The sequence below is a fragment of the Bos grunniens genome, chromosome 28, assembly GCF_055505025.1.
Source record: "Bos grunniens cultivar Pamir isolate PY7600 chromosome 28, Bosgru_T2T1.0, whole genome shotgun sequence".
NCBI classification, from domain to species: Eukaryota; Metazoa; Chordata; class Mammalia; order Artiodactyla; family Bovidae; genus Bos; species Bos grunniens.
Genome location: NC_141192.1, coordinates 45932842 through 45956359, shown reverse-complemented (window position 1 = coordinate 45956359; position 23518 = coordinate 45932842). Strand labels below are relative to the sequence as shown.

General features: G+C 37.5%; 1 protein-coding gene and 1 pseudogene across 1 annotated transcript; both read right to left on the bottom strand.

Annotated features, from left to right (window-relative positions):
* Nucleotides 1–2480: 2480 nt before the first annotated feature.
* Nucleotides 2481–4601, bottom strand: LOC147343310 (olfactory receptor 5J3-like; annotated as a pseudogene).
* Nucleotides 4602–18661: 14060 nt separating this feature from the next.
* Nucleotides 18662–19600, bottom strand: LOC147343309 (olfactory receptor 5AS1). The gene has a single exon (XM_086381687.1). It carries the CDS (start codon nt 19598–19600, stop codon nt 18662–18664), a length of 939 nt encoding a protein of 312 aa, XP_086237813.1.
* Nucleotides 19601–23518: the final 3918 nt, after the last annotated feature.

The window sequence follows — 23518 nt, the reverse complement described above, 5'->3', positions numbered from 1 at the left end:
CAAAAGAAACAAAAGAGACCATAGCAAAAATCAACAAAGCCAAAAGCTGCTTCTTTGAAAGGATAAATAAAATTGACAAACCATTAGCCAGACTCATCAGGAAACAAAGGGAGAAAAATCAAATCAATAAAATTAGAAATGAAAATGGAGAGATCACAATAGACAACACAGAAATACTAAGGATCATAAGAGAGTACTATCAACAATTATATGCCAATAAAATGGACAACGTGGAAGAAATGGACAAATTCTTAGAAAAGTACAACTTTCCAAAACTGGACCAGGAAGAAATAGAAAATCTTAACAGACCCATCACAAGCACAGAAATTGAAACTGTAATCAAAAATCTTCCAGCAAACAAAAGCCCAGGTCCAGACAGCTTCACAGCTGAATTCTACCAAAAATTTAGAGAAGAGCTAACACCTATCCTGCTCAAACTCTTCCAGAAAATTGCAGAGGAAGGTAAACTTCCAAACTCATTCTATGAGGCCACCATCACCCTAATACCAAAACCTGACAAAGATCCCACAAAAAAAGAAAACTACAGGCCAATATTACTGATGAACATAGATGCAAAAATCCTTAACAAAATTCTAGCAATCAGAATCCAACAACACATTAAAAAGATCATACACCATGACCAAGTGGGCTTTATCCCAGGGATGCAAGGATTGTTCAATATCCACAAATCAATCAATGTTATACACCACATTAACAAATTGAAAAACAAAAACCATATGATTATCTCAATAGATGCAGAGAAAGCCTTTGACAAAATTCAACATCCATTTATGATAAGAACTCTCCAGAAAGCAGGAATAGAAGGAACATACCTCAACATAATAAAAGCTATATATGACAAACCCACAGCAAACATTATCCTCAATGGTGAAAAATTGTTAAACACTTTGGATTCACCTTTGACTCCTCCCTCCCTTACCATCTTGCCAGGTCCCTCATCAGTATATGTATTTTATTTGTCTTCTCACAATTTTCACCATGGCAGCACTGGTCTAATGTGCCATCAACTCTTGGCTAAATTGTTGTGCAGTCCCCTGCCTGGATTTCTGCCTTCCATTTTGCCATTCTATGGTGTATGCCTGAACCAATAGTTTAGGCAGAGCGAGTTTCTTAAATTGTAATTTGGATCATGTCACTTTTCTGTCTGACTCCCTCTGTGTCTTTTCTTCACTCAAACTCTAAGCCTGTACATATACAGACATGATCTAGACCTCTTTTCCTCTCTGGAAACATCTGTTTCACCTCTCTTTCCCTCTTTATTCCAGTTCTGATCTTTTTGTTATTTCTTGAACATCCTAAATCTTTTCTTCCCAGAAAATCTTCCTTTAGAAATTTTTATGCTATGAGGATCTTACATCTATTGTTTTTTCTCTTAACCAATGTATCTGACTAGTGACACAGGTTCAGTTCTTCCTATCATGTCAAACATCTTTTTCTCAAAAGAAAGAAAAAGAAATCTTAATCTTTTTTCAAGCCTTGTGGGTGATTTTCATGAACTATCTCTTGAATATGTCCCCTTCTTTGTATTACTCTTCTTATCTATTTCAGAATAGCTTTTTCCTAATTTGTTCTTTTATTTTCCAAAATGTTGGTAACAGTGATATCCCAGGAAATTTCTTAAAGAATGCTATTTGCACATCACTGATACTCTCATTTATTAGCCATTGAGAGGTTGTAAAATGTGTTACACTGTTATTAAAGGCCTTCATATATATGGCAGTAAATAGTTTGCTAGACTTCTTTTCTACAGCTTTTGTTTTAGAATTCTATCCTAGAGCAAAATTCATATATTTGTTTATATGTTAATGGTCCTTCCCACTTACATCACCAGATTCTCTAGCAAGCTTTAGATCTACATACATTGAATCTGTTTAGTTTTGGACCAAACAGAGTAACTTGAACAATAAAAAGTACTCAGTAAAAATGTGTTGAATGAGCAAATTATAACTAATGAGCATTTCCTTAGCCATTTTTCTAAGCTATGTTTCTAAGATATTATAAGATATGAATGTAAGCATAAAATTGAAGATATAGTGAAACTTGAGTGATGGCATTTTTCGAACAAAAAGCAATGGTAATATCAAAGAAAACCATGCCAATGAAACATTTCAATTGTTGTCTGCAATAGCAGTGCATTTGACAAGCACCCGTTGTTGGAGTTTTCTATTAATTTGAGTCAATGACAGTTTCTTCTAAATTCATGGTGAGTTCTTTCAGAGTTTATTATATAGTTTGTTAGAAAAAAATATATCAGGTTTTCAAGAATGAAGCCATTAAGTTGCAAAACAATGAATGGTGAAATAGAGTGATTTTTAGTCTCCTTGTCAAACTCAACACTTATGTCTCAAATTGCATGAGTCTTGATTACAGTTGTGTTTGTTATTGTATTTGTTACACAGTGTTTAAAAATATTTTTTTCAGATTAATATTAGATTGGAAAATCCACGGACAAAACTTTATCAAGTGGAGGTTCTCTTCTGCCATATTGACCATTTTGCTGCATCTTTTACATTCTTATTCCTCAGACTATAAATCAGTGGGTTTAGCATGGGGATCACCAATGTATAAAACATAGCAGAGACCTTCTCCTGTTCCAAGGAATACTGAGAGCTTGACTGGTTGTAGCTGAAGGTCACAGACCCATAAAATAAGGTCACAGCAGTCAGATGGGAGGCACAAGTGGAGAAGGCTTTGTGCCTTCCCTCAGCTGAGCTGATTCTCTGGATAGCAATGATGATGTGAATATAAGAGATCATGATGATAATAAAAGTGAACATTGCAATGACCCCAGAGAATATCAAAAGCAGCATTTCATTGTTATGAGCATCTGAACAAAAGAGATTCAAAAGAGGGGGAATGTCACAGAAATAATGACTCACAATGTTAGGACTACAGAAGTCTAGTTTTAGCAAACATATTGTGTGTGTCAGGGAGTTAAAGAGTCCTCCCAAGTAAGATAAAAGAACCATCTGAATACAAACCTGTTGGGTCATAATAACTGTATATAACAGGGGCTCGGCTGTTGTGACATAGCAGTCATAAGGCATCATAGACAGGAGAATGCCTTCTGTAGTTACATATAATGCAAAAAAGAAACTCCGTAGAACACATCCAGAAAAGGTGCTGGACTTATGCTTTTAAAGGAAATTGACCAGCATTTTACGGGAAAAGACAGTAGAGTTGCCAGGAGCCACCACGGGAGATCCCACCCATGACAAAGTTCATGTGGAAGAGACCTGACAGGCAAAGGTGGATCAGGCCTCGAGGGACCTTCTGAATCTGCTCGAGCATCTACCCCAAAACCAGAATCTGTTTGTCTTACTATTTCGTGCCATTCACCAACTCTTCTGACATTAACAGGGGGCTATCCCCAACCACCTTTCCCTGGAAAAAGTCAACTTAGGTTTTTAATTAATAAGTCTCCTGGGCATGAAAGGAATATTTCTATTTTAACCCCTCTGTTGGAATTCAAGCTTGCCTGACAGGTTTATCCATACTCTTGCAATTAACACACATGATTGTTCACAACTCCCCAACCTGGAAAGGCACGGGAAGCCAAAACATTCTAAAAGTCCTAATGAGCACAGGGTCCTTTAAGGGTGAAAAATTATTAGAATAGATAGTACTGGTAAAGGGCTTCATTATTGGGCCAATGCTTTCTGCCAAGTGCCCATATCCCTTATCCATTGTGCACCTGGGAGTGCATTGGTTAATATAGTTGGAATGTATGAAAAACAAGTAGCAGCCTTGGAATTAACCACATCAAACCTTTGAGCTAATTGGTTCTTTCTTTGTTTTGACCCACTGCACCTTTGCTCCATGAGAATGTAACTCTGTTTAGTACTTTCTGAGGCTGAGAGAAATAAAGAAAAAACACTTTAAGGGAAAACAAGTTTTCTGGCTGATCAACCTTTATCAAAAAAGAGTCATAATATGTCTACAGGCCTCCAAAGCCAGAAGATATTGTACACAACATTGTTTATGGGAAAGGTATGCAGAAAAAATCCTGGTTTTGATAAAGACAAAACAGTTGTAGTGTTTGGGCTGACTCCGTATGACTTTGCATCTTTCATTTCCCTCTATGTACAAGTCAAGGTATAAAAGTTCCTTTTGAAAATAAAGTTATGGGCCTTGCTCAGCGAAGCTTGGTCTTCCCATGTCATTCTTGTTTTTCCTTTTCCCTCCTTTTCTCTCTCTGTTCTTCTTTCAGAATGACTCCTTGGAACATAGGAGCTTTATTGGCTTTCTGTGTAAACCAAGGAAGATCAAGCCCTGCTCTCTGCTTTGATATCCTTATTGCCTAAGCCGACATCCTGAGGATACCCCTGGATCCTGCTGGGGCTGGACCCCGGTATAGAGTAGCAGATATCACAAAAAGAGAGGTTGCCAAGGAAGAAGTACATTGGAGTATGAAGCTTGGCATTTAGTCAGATCAATATGATCATCCCCCAGTTGCCTATCAAAGTGATAGAATAAAGAAGGGAAAAAAAAAGCAGAAAGAGAGGGACCTGCAATTTATAATTTTCAGTTATACCTACCAGAAGGAATTCCTTCACACCTGTGTGATTCCAATCTGCCATGCCTCCAGGTTTGCATAGCTCTTTAGCTGCAGAATAAGATGGTATCACTCAGACACACACACACACACACACACACACACACACACACAGATAGATAGATATATGATTTCTCCATGATCTGGTGTCCATAATAACAGGAAACATCTAGGTTTAGCCTGTAATTAGATGAAAAAATAAATTACCTCCAGCACCAGACCTTGTGTTTGCTAGACAATACATTTATAATGACTCACATTTTTGAAACTAGAGATTATTTTATTCCTTCCTTCCACATAGTCAACATTACAATAAGGAAACTATCTTAGACAATGAAACTACTAATTGGAAGAATTGACATTATAACCCATATATGGCTTATATCAACCACCTGACTTGGTCAACGGCACATACAAGTTCTCTGCTTACGAGGGTTACAAACTTTGTAATAAAAATTATTTCCTTACCTGTGGCTAACCTATTCCTATTTTTTAATACCCAGTTAACTTTTGACACTCTTACACAATATTCAACTCCTTTCGTAATGCTAAGATTCCCAACTTGGACAAACAAGGGCTGTGCCTTCCATGATAGTTGAAACAGGAGGAAGTGATAGAGACATATTTTCATTTACTATTTAGTATTAAAGCCCATAAAAAACTAGAAGTGTAATTTAACTTGATAATTTTTATATCACACTTTTGTATTTGCCTTCCCATCATTTTTTTTTAATCAACATGAAAACAACAAACCCAAAAACTTCATGTAAGAAGGTAAGGTGTGAGTGTGAAGTGTCAAAACTATTACTTTCTCATCCATGAGGATTTTTGTTTGTTTTGTTTTTATTAGCATTAAAATAACAAACCCAAAAAACGTCATGTGATGAGGCAAGGTGTGAGTGTGAAGTACCAAAATTATATTGGTCAGATATTGCCGGGAGCCGGCATATTGCATATTGAGTGCATATTGCATATTGCATATTGAGTGCAGCACTTTACACAGCATCATCTTTCAGGATCTGGACTAGCTCAACTGGAATTCTATCACTGCCGGGAGCCAGCGTGAGGAACTCCGCCCATGACAAAGGTCATGAGGAAGGAGGCTTGGCATACGCAAAGGCGGGATCAAGCCTCAGGAGTCCCCCTGGAAGTTCTCGAGCATCTACCCCAAAAACCAGAGTCTGCCTACTTTCTGCTTTGTGCTTTCACCTACACCTCTGACTTTATGGGGGGCTGTCCCCCACTACTTCTCTCTGAAAAAAGAGTTAGCTTACAGCTCCAGTTAATAATTCCTAGGTGTGACAGTGTTTCAACCTACAAACTCCTTTGGAAATCCTCTAGCTTGCCTGAATAGGTTTTCCGGCCACATGTGATTGTTCAGAGCCTCCCAACTGTGAGAGGCAGGAGATGTTCTAAACTGTCTAAACACAGATTCCTTTGAGTAGTTAAAAGACTGATTAGAAATTGTATTGGTGAAAGGTTTTTTCACTTATTGGGCCAATGTTTGCTGCTAAGTCTCCATACTCCTTACCTACCGTGTCTTTGGCAGTGTATTGATTGATATAATGGGTGTATAGAAATGTAAGTAGTAGCCTCAATGTTTATAACCTTGGACCCTTGAGTTAATTCTTTTCTTGATTGAGCCCACCTCACCTTTGCACTATAGGAATGCAGCTTTGTCCAATGCTTTTTTGGAGGCTGGTGCCTGACTTTGGAATAATCACCTTTAGAGAAAGATAAGTTTCTTAAAATGTTAACAGGCCTCCTGGCCAGAAGATGATGTAAATCACCTGAACTTTTGCATATGATAAGTTTGAAAGCCTGGCTTCGATTAGGACCAGGAACTGCTGTCCTTGCATGACTCTACCCCTTCCCCCATTATCCTCTATGCACAATTTAAGGTATAAAAACTACTTTGGAAAATAAAGTGTGGGCCTTGTTCACTGAAACTTGGTCTCCCCATGTCGCTCTCTCTCTCAAATTCTGGCTGAGTCTCCATCTGGAGCGTGGAACCCGCCATGCTTGCTAATTATGCCTGGGCTTCTAAGATCTGACCAGGGAGGCCTCAGTGTCTCCTCTCCTTCGGGAGAATGGAAGGATGCCTGCGGCCTATGTAAGTGGTGCAAACTTCTTGTCTTGAAGTTTTATTGGTCTCCCGCGTAATCCAAGCTACTCAACCTCTTTTCTCCACTAAATTTTCCTACTGAGCTATCCTCATCCTATTACTCTTTATATCTTTGATAAAATATTTAAATAAATAGGTTGCTGATGCCGTCCCCACTTCGAATGCCCTGGATCAGCCGGGGCTGGTCCCCGGCAAGATATGTTTTGCTTTTAAAAAATGTAGGCTGTCACTCAATTATACTCACTTTTTTGGCATGATATAATATTAACTCAACAATATTTATGATTCAATATCAATAAATTAAGCATTTGTATATACTTTCATGGGCTTCCCTGGTGACTCAGAGGTTAAAGCGTCTGCCTGCAATGCAGGAGACCCGGGTTCGATCCCTGGGTTGGGAAGATCACCTGGAGAAAGAAATGGTAACCCACTCCAGTATTCTTGCCTGGAGAAGCCCATGGATGGAGAAGCCTGGTAGGCTACAGTCCACGGGGTTGCAAAGAGTCGGACACAACTGAGCGACTTCACTCACTCACTTCACTTTCATATATTTAATATATACAATTTATTACATGAGGCCTTGCCAAGGAGCACTGCTGGGGTCCAGCCCCAGCAGGATCCAGGGATACCCTTAGGATGATGGCTTAGGCGATAAGGATGGCAAAATGGAGAAATCAGAGGCTTGATCTTCCTTGATTAACACAGAAAGCCAATAAAGCTCCTGTGTTCCAAGGAGTCATCCTGAAAGAAGAACAGAGAGAGAAAAGGAGAGAAAAGGAAAAATAAGAATGACACAGGGAGACCAAGCTTCAGTGAGCAAGGCCCATAACTTTATTTTCAAAAGGAACTTTTATACCTTGACTTGTACATAGAGGGAAATGAAAGATGCAAAGTCATACAGAGTCAGACCAAACATTACATCTGTTTTGTCTTTATCAAAACCAGGATTTTTTCTGCATACCTTTCCCATAAACAATGCTGTGTACATTATTCTGGCCTTGGAGGCCTGTGGACATTTTATGACCCTTTTTTGATAAAGGCTGTTCAACCAGAAAACTTATTTTCCCTTAAAGTGTTTCTTCTTTATGTCTCCCAGCCTCAGAAAGTACTAAACAGAGTTACATTCTCATGGAGCAAAGGTGCAGTGGGTCACAACAAAGAAAGAACCAACTAGCTCAAAGGTTTGATGTGGTTAATTCCAAGGCTGCTACTTGTTTTTTTTTTTTTTTTTTTTACATTCCAACTATGTTAACTAATGCACTCCCAGGTGCACAATGGAAAAGGGTTATGGGCACTTGACAGCAAGCATTGGCCCAATAATGAAGCCCTTTACCAGTACTATCTATTCTAATAATTTTTCACCCTTAAAGGACCCTATGCTCATTAGGACTTTTAGAGTGTCTTGGCTTCCTGTGCCTTTCAAGGTTGGGGAGTTGTGAACAAACGTGTGTGTTAATTGCAAGAGTATGGATAAACCTGTCAGGCAAGCTTGAATTCCAACAGAGGGGTTAAAATAGAAATATTCCTTTCATGCCCAGGAGACTTATTAACTAAAGCCCTAAGTTGACTTTTTCCAGAGAAAGGTGGTCAGAGATAGCCCCTATTAATGTCAGAAGAGTTGGTGAAAGGCACAAAACAGTAAGACAGACAGATTCTGGTTTTGGGGTAGATGCTCAAGCAGATTCAGGGGGTCCCTCGAGGCCTGATTCACCTCTGCCTGTCAGGTCTCTTCCACATGACCTTTGTTATAGGTGGGATCTGCCATGGTGACTCTCGGCATAGCATCACTGTAAAGAACCCTGAGTTATTGCAGGGGACACTAAAGATCTGGGTTTGATCACTGGGCTGGGAAGAGCCCTTGAAGGAGGGCATGGCAACCGACTCCAGTATTCTTGCCTGGAGAATTATGATGGACAGAGGAGCCTGGTCAGACATGACTGAAGAGACTTAGCACACATGCATGCACACTTACTACATATATATTACTACTTTCTGCCAAGAAATGCTATATTTGTTAGAGATTAACAAGAAAAACGTCATACTCTCAAGGTGTTTACATGTTATTAAAGAAATGAATCAAATAAGCACCTCAGGATATGGATAATCTTGGGATGCAAAATTCAGGTATTGTTAAACAAAACCAAAATTTTCATTCTATTAGTACAGAGGTTCATCACTCACAAACTGAGATTATAAACTTGATCCTGTTTATATTTTAGATCAATTAATTTGGGAATCAAAGTCTACTATATCCAGGAAAAAGAAGAAATAATTTGTTGGAAAATATAAATAACTTTTTATTTATATTTTATATTTATATTTTATTTATATATTATTTTCCTGTTAAAATATCTAGATTGTAAAATACAGAATTGGTGTATTATAATTTGGTACTAGGTGATCAGTCTTGTCCAACTGTTTGTGACCTCATGGACCATAACCACTAAGCTCCTCTGTCTATGGAATTATCCCAATAAAGAATACTGGAAAGGATTGCATTTCCTCCTCCAGGGGATCTTCCAGACCCAGGGATCAAACCCCTGTGTCTTGTGTCTCCTGCATTTGCAGGAGAATTCTTTCACTAGTGTGCCACATGGGAAACCCCAAAGCATGTTTATGTCTTTTTTAATGGGAATCCCCCCTCTCCCCCACCCTGAGGCTTTTTAGTGTAATGGGGACATCATGTCACCGGTGTGTTAGGATGAAGATTGAAACAGACTGGAACCTGAGATCTGGGACTCTTTGTTACAGTGCTTGCACCTGGACAAATGTCTCCTTGAGCTGCAAAATACAAAGAAACTGTGAAGGACTCAGAGATAACTGTGCACATGCACAGTTGGGGCCGATTATGGACAACAAGATACAAAAAGACCAACCCTATCCCTCTCCACCCAAAAAATTAAATAAGACCAAAAACCCAAATGCCACTTCTAAAGAGCTGGGAGCAAAATTATGTTGTTGAGAGCAAAACCAGGGTACTTTGCATGCCCCCTGCATTTAATACCACCAAAAGGGTGGGGGAAACCATATAAATCACCCCTCCAGCCTGACTCTTGGGAGCCCCCTCTACTCTCATCCCATAAAAGGAACAGCTTGCCCCCCTTTGAGGAGCAAGCAAGGGAACCTATAATGGTTTTCACTCCACGCCACCCCGCTGCATCAGGGTCACAATAAAGCCATGCCAGAATTTCTTGCCTAGCCTCATCAATTTCTATTGATTAAGAAGGGTCAAAATTCTGACCAGTAAGAAGATGGTTTGAGTTCCAATATAACTCTTCCTTTGACCTGTTGCATATTCCTTGTAATAATATAAAGAAACAAATCAAACATGTGTGTATAAATTTCCCTTCATTATTCGGAGAAAGGGAGGGAAAAACGAAGTTCTGTGCCAGTTTAATTAGCATATGTCACTTGGAGGATGTAGTAGTGACCTGAAGCATGATACTGATAGACAAGCCTCAATGCCAGGACACAGGAAAACCAGGCGAGAATCCAACAGGTTAAACAGCAAGAGTTCTAACAACAGCTTTATCAATGGAACCCATAATAGAAAACACTAGATAGGGAAAAGTGTTACATAGCACTAAAGTATGATTTTCTCTCATGCTGTTAGAATTACAACTAGAACACAGGGTCATTCTGTCACTAAATTTGAGATTTCTGATACCAACCAGTATCATTTATCTGATAAAATTAGAGTCTGCTTTTGAACAATAATAATGGTAAGTATTCCCTTAGGAAAAAGAACTACTGGAAACAACATTTTTGTGACTGAAAGACATACTTAAATGCAATTCTCCCAAATCTCAGAAAGGTATCCTGAAAAGTCAAGATTCCCCAGAGAAAAGTATTTGTTTAAAAAGTATGAAATTCCTTCACTGTAGTTTACTTTTTACTTGTAACTCCAAACGGACATTAGAAAAAACACAATCAACAATGATCAAGGTCACAATAAAAAATATAATGGTGAGAGAAATCACAAAGTTAAAAGCATTTATCAGGATAATAGAAAAGTGATCCCAGCCAAGTATCTATCAAAACAGTCAAAACAATTTCAAAATGATGGTATAACCATGCTGTAAACCAAAACTGAACTATCTTACTATGTTCTCTCATGAAACTTTGCTTCCCAAATACAATTATGTTTTTATAATATTTACAACTGAAATTGTACAGTATTATGTGTAAACATTGCATTTCACTTTTATTTTGTTCATGTTGCTACAGTATATTGTATACAGGTACATATAGAATTGATTGCATGCTATATGAACTATTTGTTATTTATACATTCACAGCTATGCAAATTTATAAGTATAAAAATATGTATTTCCATGTTTAGCCACTCAGTTGAATCTGACTCTTTGGTGACCCCATGGACTGTAGTCCACCAGGGTCCTCTGTCCTTGGGATTTTTCAGGCAAGGACACTGGTGAGGGTTGCAGTATTTCCTTCTCCAGGGAGTCTTCCCGATTCAGAGGTTGAACCTTCATCTCATGTGTCTCCTGCACTGCAGGCAAACTCTTTACCTATTGAGCCATGGAGAAGCCAGTATAGAAATATACTTATAGCTTAAAATAATATAAACTATAATTTTATGATTAAAGTTGTTTATAAAACATCACTCCCCACACACACACATAGAAACTTAAATAGCAGTCATTAATAAAAATTTAAAAATAAATACTATCAACAACCACCACCTTGACATAATGAAAGACTCAAAACTACATAGATCATACTGTCTAATTTTAATAAGACATATTGGGAATTTCCATGGTCCAGTGGCAGTCTTACTGCCAGGACTCCAGGTTGGATCCCTAGTCAGGGAACTAAGATCCTGTAAGCAGCACCATGTGGTCAAATAAAATAAAATAATAAAAAACAATACATATTTATTTGTAGACAACTTTATCCAGGCACAGTGGATTTGGAGTGGGAAGAAGCAGCAGCTTGTGGCAAAAGCATTCCTGTGTTCTGGAGATCAAGTGTCTGTGTGCATCACCAGCTTTTGTTACAGACAGGATGCAATGATAAACTCAATAAAAGTAGAAAATAATTCTTTAAATATTATTATTAGAACCATAAAACAAATGTAGAATAAAAAATCTTATTAATAAAACTATTGCTAATAAGACTAGGAAGAAATGCTTTTTCTAGTACTATAGCCAAGTAAATTAAAATTCTGAGATATAATATTCTACTTTCCATAGAATATCTCAAATTTACTGCAACTGTGAAAATGGCTTTCAGTTACCATGTGTGAAAATGAAAATGTTAAAATGTTAATCTTCAGTTGTGTCTGACTCTGCGAGTCGATGAACTGTAGCCTGCCAGGCTCCTCTGTCCATGAAATTCTCCAGGCAAGTACTGGAGTGGGTTATCATGCCCTCTCCATGAGATCTTCCCAATCCAGGAATTGAACCCAGGACTCCTACATTGTGGGCAGATTCTTTACCATTTGAACTACCTGGGAAGCCCCATATCAAATACCATAACCATACACAGACACATGAAAATATTGAACATATGTATTAAATAAATAGTTCCCATTCTCCAAAAAATGAGAAGAAATCATTTAAAAGATAAATAAAACACAGACTAGGATATTGTTATCTGGCTGTTTGAGAAAAATACTGAAATCATACAGCTGGTAACAGATTTTTATTGTGAAGTAACAGGAAATGTCAAAATTTTAAATAAAATTATTGCCACTTCCTAAAAATACTCACAGTTAAGCTCAGAGTAAGCAGAAGATCTAGAAAAGACCAAGTTTTCATGATCTTAAAGGACTTATTATTGAAAGTAAAGCTTTATTATATTTGCTTATTTTTATTTTGGGGCCACAGTTAGTATTAATAGCTCCTTGTGTAGAAGTGAATCTCAGATGTCCACAGGCTGAATCATTAGCATCTTTTCTATTCTCTTGAGACTGAAACTAATCAAAACTGCAAGTCGTCTAAATGGCTCTTCAGTAGGTGCCTCTGCTCTCACTTTTTATGTAAAATGTATTTATTTTTTAGATAAAGCAATTTAAAAAATGTGTTCTCTAAATCTTAAACATCTTGGGATAAAGTGTAACACAGAGGTGCAATTGCATCTAAATGCCATTGCAGAAACTAAAGATGTGTGTTTCAATGACATAGACACTACTCAGATAAGTGTTCAAATATTCTAATGGTGAAACAGCTGAAGTTGTCCTCTTTCCTGTAAAATGGAACCATTCAAGCATACTTAACTTACCTCATTGTTTCATTATGAAATTGACCCAGTGACTCAATGGTAAATAATCCACCTGCAATCCAAGAGACATGGACTTGAACCCTGGGTCAAGAAGATCCCCTGGAGTAGGAAATGGCAACCCACTCCAGTATTCCTGCCTGGGAAATCCCGAGGACAGAGGAGCCTGATGGGCTGTAGTCTATGAGGTTGCAAAGAGTCAGACATGACTGAGTGACTAAACAACAGTGCACAATATCAGACTCCAAAATTTTAACAATAATTCACATTAAAGTTTTTTGAGAGATTACACATACACACACATGAAATTAATTCAATTGTATGCTCTCTTTTTGACTTATTAATATAATCAGTTCAGTTCAGTCGCTCAGTCATGTCTGATTCTTTGCAACCCCATGGACTGCAGCATGCCAGGTCTCCTTATCCATCACCTACTCTTGCAGTTTACTCAAACTCATGTCCATCGAGTCGGAGATGCCATCCAACCATCTCATCCTCTGTCGTCATCTTCTCCTCCTGCCTCCAATTTTTCCCAGCATCAGGGTCTTTTCAAGTCAGTCAGTTCTTTGCATCAGGTAGCCAACATATTGGAGTTTCAGCTTCAGCATCAGTCCTTCCAATGAATATCCAGGACTGATTTCCATTATGATGGACTGGTTGTATCTCCTAACTGTCCAAAGGACTCTCAAGAGTCTTCTCCAACACCACGTTTCAAAAGCATCAATTCTTTGGTGCTCAGCTTTCTTTATAGTCCTACTCTCACATCCATACATGACTACTGGAAAAACCATATCTTTGACTAGATGGACTTTTGTTAGCAAAGTAATGTCTCTGCTTTTTAATATGCTGTCTAGGTTGATCATAGCTTTTCTTCCAAGAAGTAAATGTCTTTTAACTTCATGGCTGCCGTCATCATCTGCAGTGCCCCCAAAAATAGTCTCAAACTGTTTCCATTGTTTCCCCACCTATTTGCCGTGAAGTGATGGGACCGGATCCCATGATCTTAGTTTTCTGAATGTTGAGTTTGTTTTAAGCCCTTCCAATATAGGTAGATGTAAGGGTTCAGCCCCTGGGTTGGAGAGATCCCCTGGACAAGGGCAGGGCAACACACTCTAGTATTCTTGCCTGGAGAATCCCATGAATAGAAGAGCTTGGTAGGCTGCAGTCCATAGGGTCTCAGAGAATAAGATATGACTGAAGTAACTTAGCATGCATGTATGTAAGATATGATAAAACCATGTTGGTTTGTTTGTTTGCTTTTACCACACTAGTGACTAATTTTCTATAAAAATACAATGAAGCATAAGCATATATAGTTAGGACTAATAGTGATCTTTCAGTTAAAAGGACTACATGTACTCTCTATCATGCTTAACAATGTTTGCAGTCACTAAAACAAAATATGGATTCTCAGTGTTATTTATGAATCTCCATTCTTATCAAGGTGGCAAATGTTACCTCATGTTTTTAAATATATATATATATATATGTTACTTACTTCTGAGAAAAAAAATTAGTTACAGATAAATTGTTTGAATGACAAACTACCCAACAATTGCACTCACTTCACATTCTAACAACGTAATGTTCAAAATTCTTCAAGCTAGGCTTTAGCAGGATGTGAATCAAGAACATTCAGATGTACATGCTGGGTTTAGAAAAGGCAGAAGTTCAGAGATCAAATTGCCAACATTAATTGGATCATAGAAAAAGCAAGATAATTCCAGAAAAACATCTACTTCCACTTCTTTGAATACACTAACGCCTTTGACTGTGTGGATCACAACAAACTGTGGAAAATTCTTCAAGAGATGCAAATACCAGTCCATCTTACCTGTCTCCTGAGAAACCTATGTGCAGGTCAAGAAGCAACAGGACCTTATATGGAACAATATTCTGGTTCAAAATTGGGAAAAGAGTCTGTCAAGGCTGTATATTGTTGCCCTATTTATTTAACTTATATTCAGAGTACATCATGTGAAATACTATACTGGATAAATCACAAGCTAGAGTCAAGATTGCTGAGAAAAATACCAACAACCTATGAGATATGCCGGTGATATGACTCTAAAGGCAGAAAACAAAGAGGAACTGAAAAACCTCTTGATGAGGGTAAAAGAGGAGACTGAAAAAAGCTGGTTTAAAACTCAAAATGCAAAAAATTAAGATCATGGTATCCAGTCCCATCATTTCATGGCAATTAGAAGGAGAAAAAGTGGATACAGTGACACGTGATTTTATTTTCTTGGTCTCCAAAATCACTGCAGATGATGACTGTAGCCATGAAGTTAAAAGATGCTTGCTGCTTTGAAGGAAAACTATGACAAATCTAGACAGTGTATTAAAAAGCAGAGACATCACTTTGTCTACAAAAATCTGTATAATCAAAACTATGTTTTTTTCAGTAGTCATGTACGGATGTAACAGTAGTCCATAAAGAAGACTGAGCACCAAATAACTGATACTTTGGAATCATGGTGCTAGAGAAGGCTCTTGAGAGTCCCCTGGACTGCAAGGAGATCAAACTGGTCAATCCTAAAGGAAATCAGCCCTGAATATTCATTGGAAGGACTGATGTTGAAGATGAAACTCCAATAATTTGGCCACCTGATGTGAAAAGCCAACTCATGGGAAAGACCCTGATGCTTGGAAAGATTGAACAAAATAAGGAAAGGGGGTGACAAATGAGTTGGTTGGTTAGCATCACCAACCTGATGGACATGAGTTTGAGCAAACTCTGGGAGACAGTGACAGATAGGGAAGTCTGGTGTGCCTCAGTCTTAAAGAGCTGGACTTGACTTATTGACTGAAAGCCAACAAATTCCTTTGAAGATATCTACTTTGTCCTTTAAATATAATTTTTTGCCTTATGTCACTAGAAAAATTGGTATTTTTCAACTCATGCCATAAAACAAATTAGCACCCAATCTCCAAGACTCAGTATAAGGGCAATCAAGATTAGAATTAGAACATAGATTTTAATTCTGACCTGAACTGAAGATAGTCATCAAAATGCAGATATTTTCTATAGGGGGAACCTGAATTTATTATTTTAAATTTACCTTCTTATGACTGAAATGAAATATATAAGTATTCTCATTCTCTGACCATAGATAGGCAAAAAAGTAAATCTAATTGAATATAATCATTGCAAATATTCTACTTTATTCTGAAATGTGGCTTTTCATTATGTGTGTGTGTGTGTATATATATATATATATATAATTTTATATGTTCATTAAAATTATGTCATGATTTTCTGTGTGTGTATTATCAACCCAAATATTATGAGCTAGGGAAATACTTCAGACCAAAATAAAATAATATCTGAGTTTTTCTTACCAAATTATTATTCTGACTTAAGTTCAGGTAGTGACCTTGTTATTATGGGTTTCTCTTGTGTTATGGACAGATAAATACAGCTGAGAAAGATTTTTAGTTCTCATCTAGGTATAATTTGCCTCCAGTGGGACATTGGCAAGGTTTGGATACATTTTTGGTTAACCTAAATAGGGGGGATGCTACTAGTATCAAGTGAGTAGAGACCAGGTAGGCTGCTAAAACCCTAAACTGTAGAGGGTAAACCTCTCCTCCTCCTCTTCTTCTACCAACAAAGGAGTATTGGCCCAAACTGTCAATAATGCTGCTTTTAGAAACTGTGCTAATTAAACTTATACAATTTTATAGTTTACATGGAGATTGTAGTTTACTTATTTTAGTCTAATTTATTTTTGTAAATGAAAAATGTCTTAAATTTAACAGGTCCCTATTAAGGAAGCTGACATGCTTCTTTATGCAACCTTATGTTCATGAACACAACAGATAGATGATTAGAAGAAATCAGCTCATTCCATGAAAATCTCATTAACTTTTTGCAGCAGGAGGAAACACAAACAGTAAAGGAATGATGAACAATAACCCCTACTTTTCAGAAACAATTTAAGAATAAGATCGAATGAAGGACATTGTACTCTGTACTCCAATAAAGTTTTCATTGAGGGCAAATATTTCAACAGGATGAAGGGACACTGAGTTGAATCTTAGGTTCCAATTTTGTTTTTTTAACCTCTCCCAGCATCTCAGAATCTCCAGAATGCTTCATGGATATTGTTAAAATTCATAGTTTCTTCTAGGAAATCAAACCCAGCCACTATCTTAAAATCATATAATAATGGTAAAATAATGAACAAGTGTATGCTGTTACATTGTAACAGGCAACAAGAGCTTTCCATATATTCTAGGAGATTTTTACATATTCGATCATTTAACTCTCAAATTATCCATATACTGGGAAGATTACATATATTAGTTCATTTATACTTCAAAACAACCCATTTCATTGGTAATATTTTATTGTCTTTATTTTCAGGGTTGTAATCCTGTAACAAACACAGCCATTTATAGCTCTACAATTACTACCAAATGCACAGTATGATGTATTCTTATCTACACAGTGTATTCCTTCAACTCTGCTGAGATAAAATAAAAAGGAAATTAGGACTCAAGGATTAAAAGAAAATGTCTGATAATTTAATCATCAAACCTGATCCCAGAGAAAGAAGGATTCATACGTCAATTGATTTACATGGCCAATTTACAGAATACAGTGATCGAAGCAATTGTTGACCTCTTCCTGAAGATAGAGTCAGTAACTTATGTGTTAATAATTAGTAATATATATAGTTAATAGTCTTTATGATCTTCACAAACTTGTTTGGTTTTCCCAGATATCCACAGTGAATGAAAGAGCCTATTATGGTAATCAATCTAGCCCAACCAGTCCATCTTAAAGGAGATCAGTCCTGGGTGTTCATTGGAAGGATTGATGCTGAAGCTGAAACTCCAATGCTTTGGCCACCTCATGAGAAGAGTTGACTCATTGGAAAAGACCCTGATGTTGGGAGGGATTGTGGGTGGGAGGAGAAGGGGATGACAGAGGATGAGATGGCTGGATGGCACGGGTTTGTGTGGACTCTAGGAGTTGGTGATGGACAGGGAGGCCTGGTGTGCTGCAGTTCATGGGGTCACAGAGTCAGACACTACTGACCAACTGAATTGAACTGAAAGAGAAAATACATGCTATAATTTCACTCTCTCCTAATATAAATGTGACTATCACTATATGTGCTTCTATCTGATTTTCTGAGAGCCACTGTAATCCCCATTATCCATCATGAGTAATGTAAAGTTTCTCTGATGGTAAATGTTCTTTAAGTGCAGAATCTAGGCTTATTTTCCCAAACACAGAAAACTGGATTTACTCACTCATCTATCCATTCATTCATCCTATCCATTCATCCATTTATTCACTGAATATATATAGTGAGGACGTGCCCTACACCAAGCTGCATAGGTGTTGGAAAAATCAACCAAGATACATATCCCCAGCTGCCAAGGACTTTCTCATATGGATAGGTTGACAAACAAGTCAACAAATACCTTCAATATTAGATGACAAAGAATATAAAAAATCAATGTACAAAGAGAAACTATTATTTATTTTAATTCAGAAACATTTCACAGAGCAGAATTTTGACAAATCTGTTTTTGTAAGAGATGATAAAAACATTTCACAGAATAGAGGATGAAAAGTTATTTTTTTATTTCTGAAAGGTGGGGAAATGTTTAAAATATTTGACATATAGGATGATGTACAGCTGATTATCAGATTGGAGGGATAGGCTATGCCTTAAATATTCTTAAATGACTTCAATTCCTATTCACTTGAAAGTCCCGTTTCTGTCCAATAGCTTTCTGAGGGCATATTTTACATCTTTGTTTCTGAAGCTGTAGATTATTGGATTAAACATGGGAAAGACAACCGTATAAAACACTGCAACTACTTTGTCAGTGTCTGGGGAGTAGCTGGTAGTGGGACGCAAGTACATAAACAGGAGTGTTCCATAGAATAAGGTGATTGCCAAGAGATGAGAGGCACAGGTAGAGAACGTTTTGCTTCTTCCACCTGAGGACTTGATGCTCAAAACAGTGAGGAGGATACAGAAGTATGAGATAAATATGACCACAAAAGTGCTGGTCTGGATGAAGCCACACAAAGCAAAGAGCAGAAGCTCATTAATGTAGGTGTCTGTACAAGACAAAGCCAGGAGAGGCGGGATGTCACAGAAAAAATGGTTGACGATATTGGAGCCACAAAATGGCAGCCTGAATGTGAGGCAGACATGGACCATTGAAGTCACACCCCCACTGAAGTATGCCAACACAATGCAGCAGACACAGACTCTCCGAGACACAAGAGCAGAATAGAGCAGTGGATTGCAGATGGCTGCATAGCGATCATAGGCCATTGCTGCCAAGATAAGGCATTCAGCATCAGCAAAACAACCAAAGAAAAACATCTGTAGTACACAACCAGAGAGGGAAATACTTTTCTTGGATGCTAAGAAATTTACCAGCATTTTAGGAGTGATTGCTGTTGAGTAGCTAATGTCTAAGAAAGACAAGTTGCTGAGAAAATAATACATGGGGGTTTGAAGGCTTGAATTGATATTAATTAGGATTATTAAACCTACATTTCCCACCATAGTTAGTGTATAGACTATGAGAAATACCAAGAATAGTGTAACTCTGAGAGGTAGATAATCTGTGAATCCAACAAGTAGGAACTCAATTGGCATGGTACAATTATTCTCCAACATCTTCTTGGTTTTCTTGTCTTTCTCATCTGAAATAAATGGTATCAGGATACATGAATTGATTTGAATAATTGATGCTGCTGCTGCTGCTAAGTTGCTTCAGTCGTTTCCGACTCTGGGTGACCCCATAGATGGCAGCCCACCAGGCTCCCCCGTCCCTGGGATTCTCCAGCCAAGAACGCTGGAGTGGGTTGCCATTTCCTTCTCCAATACATGAAAGTGAGAAGTGAAAGGGAAGTCACTCAGTCGTGTCCGACTCTTTGCGACCCCGTGGACTGCAGCCTACCAGGCTCCTCCGTCCATGGGATTTTCCAGGCAAGAGTGCTGGAGTGGGGTGCCATTGTCTTCTCCAAATGACTGATGAATCAAGTATATATTTATTCTTCCTTCTAATGAGGCAAAGATAAGGATAGAATAACCATTAAGGCATTTTCTGTGATGTATTTGGTTTGTTTTCATTTGCGACTTTATTTAAAAAGCAATTAAAATCTTCATTGAGAGAATAGCATTGAAACATGTATAATATCATGTATGAAACGAGTCGCCAGTCCAGGTTCGATGCACGGTACTGGATGCTTGGGGCTGGTGCACTGGGACGACCCAGAGGGAGGGTAGGGGAGGGAGGAGGGAGGAGGGTTCAGAATGGGAAACGCGGGTGTACCTGTGGTGGATTCATTTTGATATTTGGCAAAACTAATACAATATTGTAAAGTTTTAAAAATAAAATAAAATTAAAAAAAAATCTTCATTGATACTAGAGACTGTTATTCAGCTATGATGCTCCAAGAGGCAGCGATTCTTTAAAGACTGTTCACATTAAGAGATAGTACTAAATCCTTTAAAGATGAAAAAGAATGAATTTGGCTGAGTTGATAAATCCTGGTAGAACTAGAAGAGCTGGCAAAGTCCTTATAGGCAAACCCCTATTTTTCAAATCCTAAAATCATATTCTTCCATGTATAGGAAAGTATAGTTGAGAAAAAGTCTAGGGAGAATGCTACCACAGATAAACTGGATGAGTCTACAGAATATCTATGATCTTGGGAGGTAGTTTAAAATAACAGATAAGAGCATAACAGCTATGCAAGAGATGACTGGGTTCAAATCTTAGCTTTGCTACATATAGAATATATACTAATTGGTTATGTGAGCTTAATAAAGTTATTTAACCACTCTGTGATGATTAGAGGAAAAACAAGTAGATATTTGTGTGTGTGTGTGCATGCGCGTGTTTTTGGAGAAGGCAATGGCAACCCACTCCAGTACTCTTGCCTGGAAAATCCCATGGATGGAGGAGCCTGGTAGGCTGCAGTCCATGGGGTCGCTAAGAGTCGGACACGACTGAGTGACTTCCCTTTCAGTCTTCACTTTCATGCATTGGAGAAGGAAATGGCAACCCACTCCAGTGTTCTTGGCTGGAGAATCCCAGGGACGGGGGAGCCTGGTGGGCTGCCATCTATGGGGTCGCCCAGAGTCGGACACGACTGAAGTGACTTAGCAGCAAACTGAGACTGTATTGGGAAAATGTATTATATAGTCAGAAGGAGAGAGTGCCCAAGTGAAGAAAACTTAGGATGAATGTCAATGAAAAAATACAGTGAGATGGAGTATCCTGCAGGCAATTAAAGATATGTAGTGTTGGAAGTGGCTTAAGTCAGTAACTCTGCAGTAAGTAATAAGAGAAACAAATAATGAGGATCTATTCTCTGTGCTATGTGTGGGAATCCTATAATTCTCCCTGGTCCAACAATATGGCCTGAAATCTTCTAGAGAATCCGGTCTTCACTGGGAATTAAATCTTTAAAAGGAAAAAATTGATTGGAAAAAGATGAATCCAAACTCTTAAATGAGAAAGCAATTAATGTGTCTATGTTGCACAAGTGTAATTTCTATGCTTACATAATATTCAGATTCTCATTCTTAACTCTGTCTTCCTTTCTGTAAAGAATCAATTCAATAACCATTAAAAGGACTTTCTTTAATTTTCTTGTGTGTGTGTGTGTGTGTGTATGTGTATGTGTGTGTGTGTCTATCTGTGAGACACTCCAACAGCCTGGGTCCTGTTTTATTTGATATCACTGGAACAAAAGAGGCCCCAAAAATGAAGAAAGTGAGAAAGTAAGTGTCTGGAGACCTGGAATGTAATCCTGGTTCTACTACCTTAAATTATTTCATCTTTATTTATGTCATCATATCCTCATTTATAAAATCAGACCTACTGTATTTATTTTTATGCTTGTCATATAAGGGAAAATATATATATTCAAGAACTTCATAATAGCTTACTAAACTTTTATATTTGTTTGCATGTTATTAGTAGGAATTGTTGAATCAGGAAAGTTTATTAAAACTGGAAACAAAAAATGAACAGACATGCAGCATGAAAAATGTTATAAACTCTCACCAAACATAAATGGAGTATAACTTCCACTACCAATAAGACAACCAAGGCAAATTATAGCTTGTTTTCTTGAACAGTTTTAACTTGGGTGTTCTATGAACTGGAGCCCTGATATATTCACTGTGATACCTAGTTACGTGTGTTAAAGATGATACTGATTGTGGTTAAAGCAACAAACAAAGCTAAAATTACCAATACATTTTTCAATCACTTGACATGCATCATTTTGTTGAAACCTCCTATTATTCTATAGATAGATATTTTTCTAACTTTATAAGTGATAAAACTGAAGCATAGAAATGTAATTAAATTTTCAGAGTATACATTGATAGAATCCTGTTCTCATTTCTTAACTGAAGTACTATGATGGGTCTGATGTTGAAATATTTTGTACTGCTGTAGGAATTTTATGCTATATCATTTGAATATAGAATGTCAGTGTGGGAAAGAACCTCAGCCATCATCTCAGGTTCTTGTTCTTCAGATGCCATGACTACAAGATCATTCAACATGGGGCATGTCCACTAGTGACTTGAATGATTATATCATATCCAAAAACAGGTTATGAGATCAAAGTCTGATTTTTCTTCCTTGAGTTTCCATTAAAATTGAAAAACTATCTAGAGGGTTTCTGTAGTCAGTTGTCGAATGGGAGGTGAAGCATCCCACAACAATTCCACTTCTTTTGAAGAGTTCATCTCATACTACTTTGAACTTAGATCTTGATTAACCTAACATAAGCTGAGCCCCACTGATCCCAAAGGAAATCTTATGTGACAAAGCTACTTCTAAAAACTACCCATGGATGGATTTTCAATTTGTTCTTCTGCTTAAAGTATTAAGTATAAAGTTTGCCCTCTCTCCTTTTCAAATTATGCTGTACTGTACTAATTAAACATACACAGGATATGGCATCAGGCAAAATTTAGTTTAACCTCAGATGTGACATTGAGTGTTCTATAAGTCATTGAACTTCTCTATGCCTAAACTTCTTAATTTCATTTAAATAGCATGATATATACATGCGTGCTAAGTTACTTCAGTTGTGTTGGACTCTGTGCAACCCTATGGACTATATAGCCCACCAGGCTCCTCGTGCATGGGATTCTCCAGGCAAGACTACTGGAATACATTGCCATTTCCTCCTCCAGGGGATCTTCCTGACTCAGGGATTGAGCTCAAGTATCTTATACCATAAAATTGAAATCAGGATTAAATTGGATAATTTATGACACTTTACAGGGCTTATTATATTATAGATGCATGAAACAATAAATACATTATCTTTCATTAATAATAATACTATTGTGATTATTTAATCATTCAATATCTGACTTCAAAATCATAAGTTCCTTCAGTTGATAATTACAAGGACAAGCATAAAATAGTTATACTGTATGTTAATATGTGTATATTCTCATAGAAGCTGAGGTTTGGCTTACTGATAAAATTTAGCTTACTAAATTTAGCTATGGAGTAAGGAATGGAAACCCACTCCAATATTCTTGTCTGGAAAATTC

Bases quoted from the DNA above. Each gene is read 5' to 3' on its own strand.
- LOC147343309 (XM_086381687.1), bottom strand. From the start codon at position 19,600: ATGTTGGAGAATAATTGTACCATGCCAATTGAGTTCCTACTTGTTGGA.